The sequence below is a fragment of the Zootoca vivipara genome, chromosome 3 (assembly GCF_965207765.1).
Source record: "Zootoca vivipara chromosome 3, rZooViv2.hap1.1, whole genome shotgun sequence".
In the NCBI taxonomy this organism is placed as follows: Eukaryota; Metazoa; Chordata; class Lepidosauria; order Squamata; family Lacertidae; genus Zootoca; species Zootoca vivipara.
In genome coordinates, this window is record NC_142586.1 from 80,539,104 (window position 1) to 80,557,311 (window position 18,208).

Consider the following 18,208-nt stretch of genomic DNA (forward strand, 5'->3'; position numbering starts at 1 on the left):
ATGGGGGCTTCTGTTTCAGAAATACAGGTCCAAATCTTATTTTGGGCTGTGGTTCTTTAGCTCCAAAATGATATTTATATGTGGCTTTTCCAAATACCTTAAAGTGTAGAAACAAAAAAATTATAGCTATTTTCCAGTTTGTATTTTTGAAAATATTTGGTACAGAGTCTTTAGAGTTCTTAATCAAATGTGAAATTTCTTGTAAAGGAAAAAAAGGAGGAACAAAATGCATTTTTTAGAAGAAACTAGAGATTTTCTTAAAAGCCAAAGGAATGACTTATAGGCTTTAAATTTACCTACTGCAAATAAGAAAACAACCTATTCCTAGACCTCTGGTATGCAGTCTGGGCTTTTGGTCCAGAGCACTTAAGAAAATATAGGCAAAGTGGTATTGAAATAAGAATGCCAAGTTCTTCCAGACTTTGTTGGTTCAGGCATGTGTCAGAAATAGCCTCATAGTTGCTACTTGCAAGCTGACATTGGACTGAAGTTACACCTATTTTTACATCAGAAGGGCTAGATTCCTTTTCACGTACTTTATCCGTGTTGATCATGGGCTGAAATCAGGGATACAGTGTTCTTTGGTTAGCTATGTTTGCATTTCTCTGCATTCCAGAGTGATGAATTTGGATTTAAGAAACGAGAGAGTGTAAAATATGTGCCCGTTTACTCCCCAAGTAAATAGTGGCTACAATGTTTGAATGCTTTACAAATCAAAAGGCACCAACAGTTGCTTTGACATTCAGCAAACTCTTAGGTCCAGATATGATAATACATTTTTCATTTGTTTGACTACTCCCATCTCTTCCCGTTGTGTACTTGTGCAAGCAACTGTACCATATGAGCCAGGAATATGTGACACACTTGGCTATTGCAACTACTGTGGTCTTGGAGGTTGGAAAATGTCTGCGTCTCTCCAACCGCAGAAATTACTGCACTGAGTGCCCAGCTCACATGTTAAGAATTGCTCGTGCGAGGATGAAGTTAGGTAATTGCAACCTGATTTGCAACTCTTTCTGCAGAGCCATTCTTCCTTAATTGTGTTTTCTCTCACTAGAGTTCTGCATCTGCCACTCACTAGCAAGGTTGTACATGGTTGATTAAAACCAACTGATATGTAAAGCCAGGAGGCTCATGTGCAGCATATGGCCTTCTGTTTAACCCAAACATTTGCATCAAATACCATTGTATCATAGACCCAATGTGCCCTTTCACATCAGAAAATGAAAACTATGGCAAAAAGATACAATCACAACATAATCAAAGATACAATCACAACATAATCCACACAAATAAAAAAATTCCTTCAGTAGCACCTTAAAGACCAACTAAGTTTTTATTTTGGTATGAGCTTTCGTGTGCATGCACACTTCTTCAGATACAGTGAAATAGAAGTGAAATAGGTAGCCAACACGGCTACCTACCTGTAACCATAATCCACACAGTAAAATTGTAGCTACTGGTACCTTCTTAATTTGGGGGAAATCTATTTACTCAGAATCAAATTCCAATGATTTCAGTGACTAATGTTTTCAGATAAGAATGCTTAAGGTTTAAATTCCAGTTTAAGTTTTGGTAACTAAAATTTAATTTCTGAAAATAGATGGGGCTCGATGCTTATGTTCCTAAAAGCAGATTTATGATAGGAAAAAAGATGAACACGTCACTCAGTGAAGTCAGACGCTCTCCAGCTGAGAGTTTGGTGGATGAAGGATCAATTTCAAATTCTGTAGCAATGTCAAGCATGTTGCCAATGTTACGTGTCCACTTGCTATTAGACAACATCTTCCCATCGAGTGCTGTGATCAAATGTTGCAGGGTTAACTCGATGTGGAGGGCACAAACCAACCAGATCAGCTTATGACCAAGCTTGATCTCTACCCAGTGCATGGTACCACCCTCCCAGCTGGTGTTAACATTTGTAGAATCACCACCTGCAGGCTCTTATTCATGATATCTACCAGATTATTAGCAATAACCTCAGCTGGTTATTCTCTCTTTGAGCCTTTCTCTCAAGTGAAATGGGTAGAGATATCTTCCACCTGGCTTACCGCACGCGGAATAATGCTGGGTAACTGCTGATCTGAATTGTTTGCTTTCAGCATAGCTTTAGTTGTAACTTCAGGACCGTCAAAGACGATGCAGTCAATTTCACCCCTCTGACAAAGAAAATCAAATTCCTGATCCAGGCTTTTCATAACTGTTTCTTGGGCCCTCCTGATTTTATTTTGATCAACTACAAGTCTCATCTTCTTCAGTGATCAAGCCAACATCCATAAAGGCAGCTGTGTCATGCAGACCAACTCCGTATCTGAAGTTCTACATCAGGCATAGGCAATCTCGACCCTCCAGATGTTTTGGGACTACAACTCCCATCATCCTTAGCTAACAAGACCAGTGGTGAGGGATAATGGGAATTGTAGTCTCAAAACATCTGTAGGGCAGAGTTTGCCTATGCCTGTTCTACATAGCATCTTATGTACAATTATTTCTAATTTGTCTGATGTTTGTCACACACCTTCCTGGAAGACTCTTTGGCGATCGTAAGGGTTGCGCCAAACAGGGCCGCGTTGAGCAGATCGTGCGGCCTGGTGCTGAGGGGCGGAGATCGCTCCGCCGCCCGCCCCGCCCTCGCAGGGCGCAATTGGTTTCCAGCTTGCCAGCCCCCCCCCCGTGGTGCACTGCGCCACCGGGGGTCTATGTAGAGCCGGCCCTGGCGCCAAAATGCCTGTGCTCTGGCACGACTTTTACGATGGTCAGGCACCTTACTGGAAGGTGCTTTGCCAATAAGGTTCGGACCAAAGCAACTCTGGGAGGTTTCTGTGGGAAGCAGCAGCGACTCAGGAGGAGTAAGTGGCAAAGATGAAGGGGGAATGAGCAAGTGGGGGGCATAGTGCATACCGTCACCTATTTTTCTTCCAAAAAAAACAAAAAAACCCACTGGGTACAAACATGCTCCAACAGAAATCCAATAGTCCCCAAAACAATTTGTCAACCTCTGCATATTTTTATGAGACTATTTTACAGACAATTCTAAGCTGGGTTCATTTTGCTTGCAATGTTCTTTACTGTATCCTTCAGCTACATGTATGATATTGTGTTTCCTCACCCTTGATATATAGATACTCTAGCATGTAGAAAACTGAAAAAACACCACTAGATTCTTTTAAAGAACATCTTATGTTCAGAAAATACAAGAAAATGTGCATATGCGCTCTCTCTGTGTGTATGTGTGTTAAGAATCTTAACTCAACCCATATAATTTGGTTATCTGGTTTGTTACTTTATTTGAGAAATAGGATAGAAAAATGTCAAGAATATTAGAAATACATGATCTTGTGAAAATATTCTGAAAAAAGCCAGTTTCTTTTAACAGTTGCTGACTGTGCAGCTGAGCTTCAGGCTTGCAGAAAATAACGTGCATTTATGAAAGATGGTTGGAGTTAGGGTCGGCTTATTTAGTCTAGACAGTATTTCTCTTGCCAAATGTCACTTTGCTCAGTTCTGCCTGTCATAATTGTTTAATAAAGGCAGTCCAATAATATTGTGTATCGAGAGCTTCCTTGGGCTCCAGAATGAATGATATTTGGTTTTATAACAACGTAGCACTTTAATGATTTTAAATTAGTGACAAGGACATGGTCATAAGTTCACACAAGTTTCCAGTGAGATAGAGGCTGCATGTGGTATGTAAGCCCTCCTGACCCACTAAGTGTGTCTGTTCCACAGTTGGGCCCACATGTTAGACAAATTATTTGTTGATTAATTTATGTACAACCTTTAGTTAGCAACAATAGCAGTTAATACTATGAAGTTTTAACTTAAAAAAAATGCTTTTAATGATATTGATGTGTTTGCTGCCATGGGCTTTTTTGGGGGAGGAGGCATGAGATTTAAATTGAATAAGTAATTTTAAAAAATTACATATATATCTGTGTGCTACATCCACGAAGCAGTAAGATATCAGACTTGGTCACTCACAAAATGGACATTCCCTGTATATAGCAAATGTAATAACATACAGAAAATAATATTTTCTCTGTTCTTCTTGTTTCTTCAAACAGATTGATGCCCCTTTCTTCCCAGACTTTGATGATGAATGTGCATCATGGCCAAAAACAGGAATATGTTATCAAGCCCAAGTACTCCACAACAAAGAAAGTGATTTCAGGAGAACAGTCTACAGAGAGTTCATTGCCTTTAAGGATAAACCAGGATCAACTTGCCTCATCTTTTCAGTGTGAGTATGAATGGAATGGAGCAAACTTTGATGGTGATCTTGACGTCTTGAAATAAATGGCGGGAGCTATCAAAAGGACAGGTTGCAATAATTAGTGACTAGATAAATGTACATCTGAACGCAGCCCTTCTGAACTGCTGAGATTTGATGTAAGATTTGACCTTCCTGACTCCCTTCTTTCAAATAAGATTACCTGCAACCAATCCTTAACAGTATTTAGTTAGCTACTTGATTGCACTGAGATCACATGAACCTCAGAACAAATCTCTGTTGAGGACATGCACTTAGAGAAACCCAAAATAGTTATCAGAAAACTTGACTGCAGCTGCTAAACTTCCTCTTTTGAATTTAAATATGACCATATTGGATTTCTCCTTACACATTTGTTTAACAAAATAAAAAAATTCCTTCCAGCAGCACCTTAGAAACCAACTAAGTTTGTCATTGGTATGAGCTTTCGTGTGCATGCACACTTCTTCAGATACACACATCTGAAGAAGTGTGCATGCACACAAAAGCTCATCTGAAGAAGTGTGCATCCACACAAAAGCTCATCTGAAGAAGTGTGCATGCACACAAAAGCTCATACCAATGACAAACTTAGTTGGTCTCTAAGGTGCTGCTGGAAGGAATATTTTTATTTTGTTTCGAGTACGTCAGACCAACACGGCTACCTACCTGTAACTAGAACATTTGTTTTATGTTGTAAACCCCAATTGGTATACAAATTTAATTACTTAATATTGTAGAGGAAGAAAAAGTGCTGCTGAAATGATTGAGGTGCTGGAATACTTTCCTTTTAAAGCCATTTTAAAGCAGTGGGGCTTTGAAGTTTAGAAATATTGAAGAAAAATAAACTTAAGTGTGGGATGTGATAGAGTTAAATAAAGAGATCCCCCCCCCACCATTCGCTTTATAACAATAACAACAACATTTTATTTAATTTATATCCCACCCATCTGACTGGATTGCTGCAGCCCTTCTGGGCAGCTTCCAGCATATATAAAAACATAATAAAACTTTCCTCTTCTCCCAGGCCATTGGCAGATTAAACTATCTATGACCGTTTAAACTTGGGGTGGAGGGTATTATTTTATTTGTTAGGCATTTTTTGGTTTTTATACTGTAAATTGTCCTGCGATCCTTGGATGAAGGACAGTAATGAAACTAAATAAATAGATAGATGATAGATAGATAGATAGATAGATAGATGATAGATAGATAGATAGATAGATAGATGATAGATAGATAGATAGATAGTGTTTCTTAGGTATTCAGATATATTAAATCTAAAATATTTGCTATTTAACTGTTCTTTAGTGGTCCAATGCCGGCAATCAATAAAGGAATAAAATGAATATATGCCATAATAGTCTGTTGGAAGCTGTAGTTGAATTGGAAGCTGTTGTTAAATTTGATGCCAGAATTTGATTTTTATATATAGTGGAAATCACTAGTTTGCAATTAGTTCAACATCAGTTTTATATTGTGGGTTGTGGTTTATGTACATTAAACATTAAGAACAAGAGATGATAGATTCATGTGTTGCCTTCAGTGGCCTTCTATGTTAAAAGTAATTACTAAGGACATTTACCAATAACAAGATGCTGTTCTTACCGGCCTTAGTAAAATATATTTTCTTGCTATATTACCTACCACATTATATGAAGAGGGATAGGCTAGATAGAATTAGTGTTCTGTGGTAAATTGAATGTTGTTTTTACAAAACAGCATTTTATTCTGTAGACAAGGGCAGAAAGGAATGGAAAGTATCCTTCCTTGGTATTAGGAAATACAAAGTAGATAAGAGTAATTAAATTGGTGGGAACGTTCTGTTTTGAACATCTGACACTCCTGGGGGCAGATTCTTGTGGATGTGCTTTCAGTAAAGATTCATCTGTCTGGCCAAATGGGACGTTGATCCACCATGATCGTTCTTCCCTTAGCCAGCCCCCACCTTCCTTTCTTCTTACTTACAGGGAGTCCAGCAAATGTCACTGGCTGTCAGCATTCTCCTTCTTAGTCTCAGTGTTGTCCTTATAGAAGTCATCAGGGAGGAGGATGGGGACAAACCTAGAACTAGTTGGCTCTGCCTACTGTTGATCTCCCACCTACAGTTGGTCTCCCAGTCGTCTGCTCTCCCAGCTCCATGGGAGAAATTGGAGAATCAGAAAGGACATGAGCTATATTTACCATATAAAAATGATACACATAGTAGGAATCTCATGAGCTCTTCCAGGCAACATCAGGTTGGGGGTAGTGGTGAACATAGCTGGATCAGGGTCAGGCAGTTCAGTAATAACACAAAATGTTTCTGCAGAATAGAAGGCTTGTTTTTGATACAGGTTGATATATGAACACAAGTGCCTGCTTCTACTATGCTCATTTTCCTGAAACCCCAAAGTGTTTCACATACCTGATCTCAGAAATTCTTATAGCCACCAGTTCTTATGGCCACATTATATGGTAGTTTATTGTTATCCTCATTTTTCAAAACATAAGGCTGATGATAGTATATAGCTGAGGTCATGCTTGAACTAGAAGAGGTTTTCTACTGAAATCTGTCTGGCATTGGCTACATTCAGTATACAGTCATTCAGTTTGATTCAAACCAATCTGTCTTAATTTTTCAGAGTTTAAGTTTCGTTACTCAGTTCCAGTAAATCATTTATATGTATGAGAAATTTGAGTCAAAATATCGGCCCTGGCACTAGAATTCAAAGTTGATAATTTGGCAACACTGCCCCAGAGCATGTCTGCCAAGAACATGAAGGCTTGTGGGCCTTCCACTAAATGACCTAAGATTACTGCCTCTCCAGGGTGTATAGGCTGTTAGGGAGGGGTGGTACCTCTGGTGGGGGAGATTGTTGTGCTCCTTCTGGGTAGTTTGTCCACCTTTGGTCCCCACCCTGGACTCAGCTCCCAGCTGCGGCTGCTAGAAGCTGTCAGCATGTGACAGTGGCCACACCCCAGGAACGGCTTCAACTACTCAGTTAAACCAGGTGACAGTAGCCAATGTGTCTCATACCCTAAGTAAGTTAGGGACTCGCCCTGCATGAGAAGACAGGCTCTGGTGGATGGAGTGTAGAAGACCAATAGTGGGACCAATGGTTAAGAAAGCGCTTTCTGCACATGTTGTAGAGGGAAGGGAGGGGCTGATGGGGCTTGTCAACCTGGGAAGGTAGCCCATCTAGGAAAGGAAAACTCTGATCCTAAAAGTCTGTTGCCTTGCGAGACATCTTCAGGAGAAAAGATGAAGGAGTAAACCCTACCCAAATCCGGAGTGGAATGACTCAGATGGTTGAATGGTGCCTTGTACGCCTCCTTCTGGCAACTCCTACAGGCAAACTGGTGCCAAACATATTGGTCTGTTTTCCTTTGGTCTGTTTTCCTGTTTTCCATCAGTGGGGAGTTCTGTTGTCTGGGCAGCCCAGAACTCCAGGAAGGTTACTTCAGTGCTGCTAACACAATAGTTTGACTTCACCCCCATAGGCACACTCCATTGTCTCTCAAGACAGATGGATGCCAACAAATGCCTCTCTGTTTTCTTAAATCAGTTTTCTTTTTAAGGATTTCAGGGATACATTAGTACTATTTAAACAGCCTTTTTCCATAGATGGAGAGAAAGGCGAATGCTTCTTTCCGTCAGAGGAACTTTTAAGGCACAACTTTGACCCTTTACCCTGGGGATTGATTGTCGGAGCCTCACAAGCAATTATTAGAGGAAACAACAGGTGAAATGAGAAAGTGCAGAGCTTGTACAATAGAGGGTAAATATAGACCAAGATGAGAGCACATATTGAAAGATGTGCTTAAAAATAAATATGGAACAGCTGTCTGAATTATTGGGCATTGTTGATGTTATGCACTGAAAATAAGTCGTAGGCTCCACAGAGGAAAAGTAAAATATGTGATCATCTAATTCAGGACCATAAAGTAGTTGACAACTTTTAGCCCAGAATTCTTGTGAGCTCATCTTTCCATCTTTAAAAACATTCTTGATACAAGATTGCCAAAGCACTGGAAAATGTACAGTTCACATTATCTATTCAGGGATAAGTTTCTTGTCTTTCTACTGTGTTTTAGTCAGTCACCATTTTTTTCTATGCATCAAAACAAGAGGTTTTGAAAGATACATTGTTGATTCAATACAAAGCACATAACCGTAAATGTTGTGTACTAAATTTAACTAACAATTCAAACTTTCTGTGACTAAATTTTTATATTACAATGGAATTGAAACACTGATGGTCAAAATATCAACCATATATATATATATATATATATATATATATATATATATATATATATAATCCATGTTTAATAGAAAACTTGCCCATTAAATTTTTATTTAAAAAGTGGAACACATTGATTTAAAGGGCTCCCAATCATATAGTATGGCTTGAAATAAGACAATATGGAAACATTTGTTTAAGGTTTGGCCTTAACTGTAGAAATTTTGCCTGTGAAAATATAGTACTTTCTTATTTGGGGAAAGATTGCATTTTACAATTTCTGTCCTTGTTAGAGACTGTTTTGGGGCCAGCTTGTAATTTAAATGAGCTACATTTCCCCAAATTCTTGTCAAAAGACAGCTGCATTTTGGTTTGCATTTTGTTTCTGAAAGTGCAAATTAGATAATTTTGTATTAAAATCCAAATATAATTTCTCTCTGATCCCTAGTAAAGAGCATTCCTCTTTATCAAAAACTCATTATGCAAATTGTAATGTGTTCAAGGTGGGAGCAGATAACCAATCAAAAGGCAGTTAAAAGTGTGTATGTGGTATCTGCAGTCACCATAGATTGAGAGGGTGCTTTTAGCACTTGTACATGAGGACCAAGAAAGGATGGGGTAGACAGAGAAGGATACAACCCCTCTTCGGTTCTTGCGGGACAGAAAGCAAACATCACCATGTATATTTGCAAGAACGCTTTGGAAGATAAGTCTAGAATGGAGTCTCTTTCCTGGAGCTAAGCAATTTTAGCCCCACAGTTTCCTTTGCCTTCAAGTTACTAGTTCCTAGTAGAAGAGATTCTGAAGGGCACAGAGGGGTCTCTGACATTTGCCACTTGAGCACAAAAATGAAGTTGTACTGCATGATACTATGAAGCATGGCTAAGAAATCTTGGGTTCTGGGTTGTGAAGTGCCATTCCCAAAGAGGCCATTCCACATGCTAGAATGCAGCATTTCTCAGAGCCATGCATTGTAATGTCACACAGTACAATTCCATTTATTTATGTAACTCTGTATAACTCCTTTTCCCCCATTGCTGAGCTTTTGGTGTGTGGCCAAAAACCTGGCTCTTTAGGAAAAGCCTTTGGGCTGATTTAGAGTGGCTTAAAGAATATTTATTTTTTTTGCTGCTATAACTGTTTTGTTTTTATTATTACTTTTTTCTTTTTGTTAATTTAAAACCGGATAATCATGTTATAGTCAGCAGCTTTGACAGTGTTACAGAAAGGAATACAGAAGTATTTTAATTTAATAATAAACAAATGAACAAACATGAGCTCTGAGGGGGGTTAATTTAGTGCTCTGGAAACCTACAGCTGAGGTGTTAATGCTTTAAAAAATACTTTAAAAGTTAGACAGGTCAGGGCAAAATCTAGTACTTCTATTAATATAACTTCATAGTACATGATTCTTTCTCTCTCGCTCACTCTGGTTAGGTTCAGCAATTGCCCTAAAGTTGGTTGCCAAGAAACAATAACAGCATTGCTCATTGCTAACTATCAGGCATGTTTCACGTTGTTTTAAGCATGTAAAATGGCCACAGTCCAAAAAGGGGTGTCATGGGTGCAGGAATCATACAGGAAGAAGCTTGACACTAATGAGATGTCAGAAGAAAGATGATTCACTTTAAAACAATAAAATAAAATAAAACAGCCTCTGTCTGTTCATGAGATTTAGACATGAAGGATAGGCATAAATAAATTAATAACTGATTGTGATCACTGACTCAGACTAAAATGCTATAGCCATAAAGGACTCTGAGGCACAGATTATAAAATGTATTCTGCAACAAGCACCTTAGCACTTGCACACACACGTAGAGGAGCTGAGTTCATAAGCTCCACTACAATGTGTGGGAGGTGGTTGTTGTTTAGTCATTTAGTCGTGTCCGACTCTTTGTGACCCCATGGACCGGAGCACGTCAGGCACTCCTGTCTTCCACTGCCTCCCGCAGTTTGGTCAGACTCATGTTGGTAGCTTTGAGAACACTGTCCAACCATCTCATCCTCTGTCGTCCCCTTCTCCTTGTGCCCTCAATTTTCCCCAGCATCAGGGCCTTTTCCAAGGAGTCTTCTCTTCTCATGAGGTGGCCAAAGTATTGGAGCCTCAGCTTCACGATCTGTCCTTCCAGTGAGCACTCCGGGCTGATTTCCTTTAGAATGGATAGGTTTGATCTTCTTGCAGTCCATGGGACTCTCAAGAGTCTCCTCCAGCACCATTATAAAGGGACGCAGGTGACACTGTGGTCTAAACCACTGATCCTCTTTGGCTTGCTGATCGTAAGGTCGGTGGTTCGAATGCATGCAACGGGGTGAGCTCCCGTTGTTCTGTCCTAGCTTCTGCCAACCTAGTTTGAAAGCATACCAGTGCAAGTAGATAAATAGGTACCACTGCGGTGGGAAGGGACGTTTCTGTGTGCTCTGGCACTTGTCACGGTGTCCTGTTGCGCCAGAAGCGGTTTAGTCTTGTTGTCCACATGACCCAGAAATCTGTCTGTGGACAAACGCTGGTTCCCTCAGCCTGAAAACCAAGATGAGTGCCACATCCCATAGTCATATTTGAATTATTATTATTATTATTATTATTATTATTATTATTATTATACTGATATCCCCAGCGACTGGGTGGTTCTCAACAGAATATTAAAAATACAATAAAACATCAAACATGAAAAACTGCCTTCAGGGTTGCCTTTGACTGAATTTAACCATCCAGGGTTCCTTTACCTTCGGGGTCTCCAAATTTACCGCACTTCAGGCTGGTGCCTGCAGCGCCGATCACGCGGCGGGCTGGAGGGTGGGAGAGCACGCGCCCGTACACGTGCACACACACTATTTCCAGCGCACTTCCGGGCCGCAGGAGCACCGGAAATAGCTTGTGCGCATGCACATGGGCCTCCTCTGACCCCGAAGTGCGCCGGAAATGACGTTTGCATATGCAGGCAAGCTATTTCTGGTGCTCCTGTGACCCGGAAGTGGGCAGCCACGCCGCGCTGCTCCAGTAAGAGCGGGTGGCGGCAGTGGGCGGTGGGGGTTGCCGCGAGCCGGATAAATGAGGCCTTCGGGCCATATCCGGCCTGCGGGCCATAGTCTGGGCATGCCTGCTTTACCTATTAATCTATTCAGTTAAGATTAACAAACCTTGTTCTGTCTATGCAAAACAGACACAGCTCATCATTTAGTTTAACTGGGAGTTTTTCAAAAAATAATACACTTTATACCTTTGTTATTGAGTATAGTGGGTTATCCTTATTTTTGCATTGCTATAAGGACTTGAGATGAACTGCTGGTTAGGGGGCTATTCCTCTGTCTGTGTGGTTGATTATATATATATATATATATATATATATATATATTATATATATATAATCATTATGTACTGAAGGCCCCTGCTGGTCCCTAACCCATCCATGCCACAAATGGGAGCAACAGTGGAACTGGCTGACACCATGCAGTTGGTACAGCTGCAATCCTTCACAATTTGTGTAAGAGATACTACTTTGCTCTTCTGAAATGTAGGGGGAAAGGTCGAAACAAGGAGTGTGAAAGGGATGTATTGCTGATATGCATCTTTATAGAGACCACTGTGCAGGATCTTTAAATAATATTTAGCAAAAGCCAATCAAGGATTGACTTGTTAGTTGACTATACATTATATGGCTTCAACTGAAAAAATCGCTAGAGGAAATAATGTGGGTTTTTTTTAAAAAAAATTAGTATGTAGAAATATTGTGAAAAATTCATTGTATGATTGAAAAAGGTTGCTGTTAAACAAAAAAGGTTATATTTTATGGTGGTATTTATTAAATATTAGCTTTCCTTTGCACAGCTTTAAAGATGATAAAAGAACTGGGACAGGCCTACTTTAGGAAATAAGCAATTTCCTCTTGATTGTGTTTTGTCAGCAGTTTAAAAGGTATAGGAGATGACCAAAGGTATAGGAGATGACCAAAAGGTATAGGAGATTACCAAAGAGCTTTTAGAAACATTTAGTGTTTCTAAAACTGTATATTTTTATATCTATACCTGTATATGTGTGTGTGTGTGTAAGTCTGGGATGGTTTTTTCAGCTGCTCTCTGCAACAGTATTGGAACATAAATACCACAACCTGAGAGATGAGTCCTAGGTGCATGTAATACTTATATCCCAATAATGTGTATGGAATGAAAATATTGCTTTATTTCTAATGGAAATGTATTTAATATATTTAATACCATGTGGATCAATGAATTCTTTCTCCACTCTGTAAATATGTGTGTCATCTTTAAATGGAGCATGAGAACATAATCAGTGCCTGTTTTTTATATAGTATTGCTACTCTCCGAAACCCAACCCTCCAACCCAAATTTTACAAGAGACTGGAAAGGTGCAAAAAATAAATAAATAAAATTCCTTCCAGTAGCACCTTAGAGACTGTAATGGTCACTCTCAATCAGGCATGGTATAGGAGGAGTTAACAAGGGATGTCAGTTGGAACCTAGGGGGCGGAGTCAGGAGGCCTATAAAAGCCCACCCCTGGGAGGAGTTGAGGAGGAGGGCGGTTGGTTGTTTGAGTAGAGAGCTGGGAGTTAGAGCTGGGTTGGAGTGGCTGAGCGAGATATCGTGGCTTAGAGTCTGAAGGGAGGCATAGGTGGTTAATTAGCAGAAAGGACAGAGTGTTCGAAAGAATCATTAGTGGATATTAGAGGTAATAGGCCGATATAGGAACAACTGTTAAAAGAGTATTTGATGAACTTTACTGTATTGAAACCACATGCGTATGTACCTTTAATAAAGAAACATCTTTTATTCCAAACCTCATCCTTGTCTGGAGTAGTGAACAGTTACCAGTCTGATTACTGGTTGGTGGTAGTGGGATAAAAAAGTCGTTTGGCAGGCACCAATAGACCGTGAAATGTCTGGGGGTCCTGCACAAGTCTAGGTGAGTGCGACAGAGACCAACTAGGTTTGTCATACGTATGAGCTTCCGTGTGCAGCCTTCCAGTGACTTCATTAGTAAAGCAGCCCAAAACTTCAGTGTCCACATGGCCCTCCTCCAAATAAAATGAGATGCATGTGGCCAGCTGAGTGTTCATAGCTGGAAATCTTGCACCATATAGTAACTCTGGAAGGCATCTATGCAAATTCTGAAAAGAATGGTAAAACCCAAACAATTAGTAGAAAATGTAAATCAACAATTGTTCACATTCATAAAGACAACTAAAACATGTATAAAATCTTCCTGGAATTGGATTAGCATTATAAGTAAAATTATCTACAAAGCTAGCTTATAGAATTCCTTCACCTTATATAACCCTATCTAGATATGGCAAAAACAGCTGTCATGGCCATCTGGTCACAAGCCCTGCCAAATGCCCATTCCTCTGCTTGCTCTTTCTATTACAGCATAACAGACTGCAATTCAGTTTGTCACAGTAAGCCTTGTGTAGGATCACATTTAATTCATGATGTTGCTGTTGAATTGCCAGACCTTCAGGGTGGAGACGAATGGACTTTTGTGTGTGCCATTGAATTATATTGGGTACATTGCCAGTACAAAGCATTAACCTCCCCGCCCTCCATACTGTAACAGATACTTCCTGTGATGGAAATCCTATTTAATCCATGACCTGGGACTTAAGTTTCTCTTCTGTGAATGGAGGGAATAGCTTTCCATTCAACAAATGAGAGTTCTATAAGCGAAAGTGGTACAAAACTGTCCTCCTTCCATCCACGAAGCAAAAACATAGAATGTAAGCCAGTGGTTCTCAGAGGGTGTGGCAACAGCCCCGCCCCCAAGTGTGGCAGGAGACAATGGCAAGTGTGGCAGGAAGATTCAAGGACAATCAAAGAAACATTTAAACATTTCAGTGAATAATAATAATAATAATAATAATAATAATAATAATAATAATATTTGCAGAATATGGATCGATATATTTTCAAAATGAGAACAAGAGCATCAAGTGATACTGAGGACAATCCTAGTTGTGTTTTCCAGTGCATCTCTTATCAATAAAAAAGTCGATGTTGGCAATTTTTTATTCTGAAAGAGTGGCCCAGAGAAAACAGTTTTGAGAACCACTGATCTAAACCCATGGATTTACTATTAGGTCTCATCCAAGTGATTATGTCTTGTTTTCAGTTCCCTAGTTGTGAAAATGGAATGAGGGATTTATTCATGAGAGAGAAATTAAAAACAATGTTATATGAATGATAAAAAAGAAATAATGTTCCCATAATTCAATGAATGTTTATTTATTAAATTTGTATACCACCCTTCATCTTTAGATCCCAGGGTGGTTCACAACACAGGTTACTTTCATATTGCCAAGGCCATTTTGTGTAATTTGAGATTGGATTACCACCGTATATAAGTGAATCTAATACGCCATCAGATCTAATGTGCACCTCAGTTTTCAAAACCTTGAAACCCAAAAAGTTTCATTGCTATGTCAGCGATGTTTTTCATGCTTGTAATCGAATCTAATGTGCCATCAAATCTAACGCACACCCTAATTTTCGTGACATAATTTGGCCAAAAAAGATGTGCATTACATTCGAGGAAACACGGTATTACATAGAGAAATCTGGAATGGTGGCTAATGCTCATCTATCCACTCTTAATTTATCTTTGCTATATGGCTACTTTTAATAAAACAGTATCCTAAGGAGTCCATCTTGGTAGTGGTCCCAATACTGTGGAATACCCTCCCATCAGATGTCAAAGAGATAAACAACCATATGACTTTTAGAAGACATACAAAGGTAGCGCTGTATAGGGAAGTTTTCAGTGTTTGATGTCTCCTTGTGTTGGAAGCCACCCAGAGTGGCTCGGGCAACCTAGTCAGATGGGCTGGGTACTGCTGCTAATAATAATAATAATAATAATAATAATAATAATACATTAAGCTTACTGAGGGTTGTATTTTAGGATTATTTTGTACATGGGTATGGATACAGTGGTACCTCTACTTATGAATAACTCTACTTACAAATGTTTCTACTTACGAATGGAGCTCCGTCCGCCATCTTGGATGTGGTTTAGATTTTTTCTACTTACGAATTTTTAGATAGGGTTGCTTCTACTTACGAATTTTTTCTCCCAATGCATTCCTATGGGATTCGACTTACAATTTTTTTTGACTTACAAATGTGCATTCGGAACGCATTAAATTCGTAAGTAGAGGTACCACTGTATTTGGGTGAAACATACAAGTAGAGAGTCATATACAAAGATCATATATGTGTAAGTATATTTGTGATTCCCTTTAACTTATCCAGGAGTGAAGTGCAATTAAGGATTAGATCCACCTTTCAATTACTGTAAATGGAAATTTCTACACGTTTGTCCTTCAGTCTAATGTGCCAAGTGTGCACTTTGAATTTGGGTAACAGAAGCCTCAAGAATTGGTGGGTACTTAGCTGAAATAGAAACTAGTAGTGTTGAGGTACAGTCTGGGTTTGTCTTTCCCTGTTACATGTTCAGGTTTTGAGTTGGCATTGCATATGTGCACAGAGGTATAAATGGACAAGCCCTACTTGTACTGACTTTTTGTAAGACATGGTGCATATTTAGCAGCCCGTTCTTGTTCCACCTAGAGTCCATCCTGAGTTGCCATGGAGAACTACAGGATAGCTCTTGCACGTTGGCACTGTAAACCCTTGTCTTCTCTTCTGGTCTGCAGTTTTGAATGATCCTCTGATCTGCTTGTTATACAGTTCCTGAAAATAGTCCATGGAACTTCGGCTTCTTTTCACAATCATTTTCAAATGTGGATGTCTATTAGGACTAGGAATGCTGAAGAAATTAAATCATTCTGTATTGGGAATTGAACCAACCTAATTCACTGGTCCAAAAATTTGCATGCATGTTGGAATGCAGCTATGGGTTGGGTTACATACGTTGCTGAAATGGCAATGTAGTTTCTGTAAAACTACATAAAATATGTGAAAGTAAGTGTTTGGTATTTAACAGAAAAAGCATACAAAAATATGTAGAAGAAATGCATTGAAAGCATGCAAAAAAAATCTTTTAGGGGAAGGAAGTACAGCATTCGTACAATTCAAATGCGAATTTTTCATGCATTTTTTAAAATGCAAAAAACAGAATGGAATGGATCTATGATTCATGCATTCTCGTGCATGTGAATTGACATGGAATGGAAATAGGTTGATCTGTCCCTAATAATGCATGGGATTTTCTTCTACAGAGGTACCTCGACTTACAAATTTAATGTGTTCTGAACACACATTCGTAAGTCGGAAAAAATTGTAAGTCAAATCCCATAGGAATGCATTGGGAGAAAAAAATTGTAAGTCGAAGCAACCCTATCTAAAAATTCGTAAGTCGAAAAAATCCTATCTAAACCGCATCCAAGATGGAGGACGGAGCTCCGTTCGTAAGTAGAAACATTCGTAAGTAGAGTTATTCGTACGTCGAGGTGCCACTGTACTTAAATTACCTGCCCTGGGCTCTTATATGAGGAAGAGCGATATAAAAATCAAATTATAATATTAATTCACGTTCTTACAACCAGAAACTCATGAGATGTCTGACACAAAAAGACAATGTGTGATACATACATGCAGTTCCTACAACTCCCCTTATGTGCTCTGCAGATGTAATAAAGAAAATGTGATCAGTGGATTCTTGGAAGCATTCATTTCCTGGATATAGCCAGTCTCCAAAGAAAGTTGTACAAATCAACTCAGAAGAAGCTTTGTTAAGTTCATTGGGGCTTTCTACCAAGTAAGGCTCCTAAATAACTTACTGAGTTCCCAATCATATATACCAGCAATCCTTTGCTATGTTATCAAATTGTACTGAAAGTGCATTGTTTGTTGTCTTGTCTGCATCATGACTCAAGAGTCACCACTCAGGCTCATCGGTATTGTCAGAGTCCAATTTAAACCATGCTGTGGCACTGAAGAACTGCAGCTGGGATTTCTCTAGCACACGAGATTTTTCAGGTTGGGCCAGCTTGATAGTGGTTACTTAGCTAAGCATGTTGTTTTAATTAGATCACTTCCTAAATGGGAAAAAAATGATTGCAAAGGGCATGTTAAAATAGAGGATAGAAATTGTTACGGTTTTTCTAGGAAAAGTTTTTTTTTTCCTCTGAAGACATTTCCAAATAAAATATTGGAAATCTGCTTGGTGTTTTAGAATTGCCTTAGATGTTTGAAACCTGGCTGCCTCAGCAGTTCACAAGCAACTTTATGCCTGTTTATCGGGAAAGGTGTAGAGCTTGTTCCTAGAAAATGCAGTTTGCCAGTAGAAAAGCTAAGATTTGCCTTTAAGTGAGCTATGACTGGTGAAGTTAGAATGAGTGAAATTGATTGTTTTCCCCTTTCATCTCTGCTATGCCTACTGTTAAGAATTATTCAGAGCACAAGTGTTCCAAATATGAGGCAGGCTTCCTTAGAAGGCTGTGAGCAGTGCCAGGGAAGACTTTTAACTCCTCTGTGAGCCTTCTCACTGTCTTCTTGCAACTAGTAAACAGAACTGCAACTCATTCTAGTCTACCTTTATCGGTGAAGTACAGGTGGCTCTTCATACTACGTAAAATGGTACTGGTACTAGAAAGCGGACCTGCCAATTCCAAAGCCTAAGTAATAAATTAGCAGTGCAGACTGCACCCCCTGTATTGGTCCCGCAATCTATCTGTATGAATGGGAGGAGACTGCTCCCATATCCATGTGCCGTTGTGCTGAATGAACACACTAAATCTCCTCAGATAATGAGTAGCT

At 39.3% G+C, this 18,208-nt stretch overlaps 1 protein-coding gene across 7 annotated transcripts in view; it reads left to right on the forward strand.

Moving 5' to 3' along the window:
* LTBP1 (latent transforming growth factor beta binding protein 1) overlaps positions 1-18,208 on the forward strand; it is a 200,426-nt gene that overhangs the window by 36,115 nt on the left and 146,103 nt on the right. For all 7 annotated transcript variants that reach the window (XM_035108252.3, XM_035108243.3, XM_035108244.3 and 4 more), the window contains exon 4: positions 4,065-4,240. In XM_035108252.3, the coding sequence (XP_034964143.2) occupies positions 4,065-4,240 (176 nt within the window). The remainder of the gene's footprint in view (positions 1-4,064; positions 4,241-18,208) is intronic.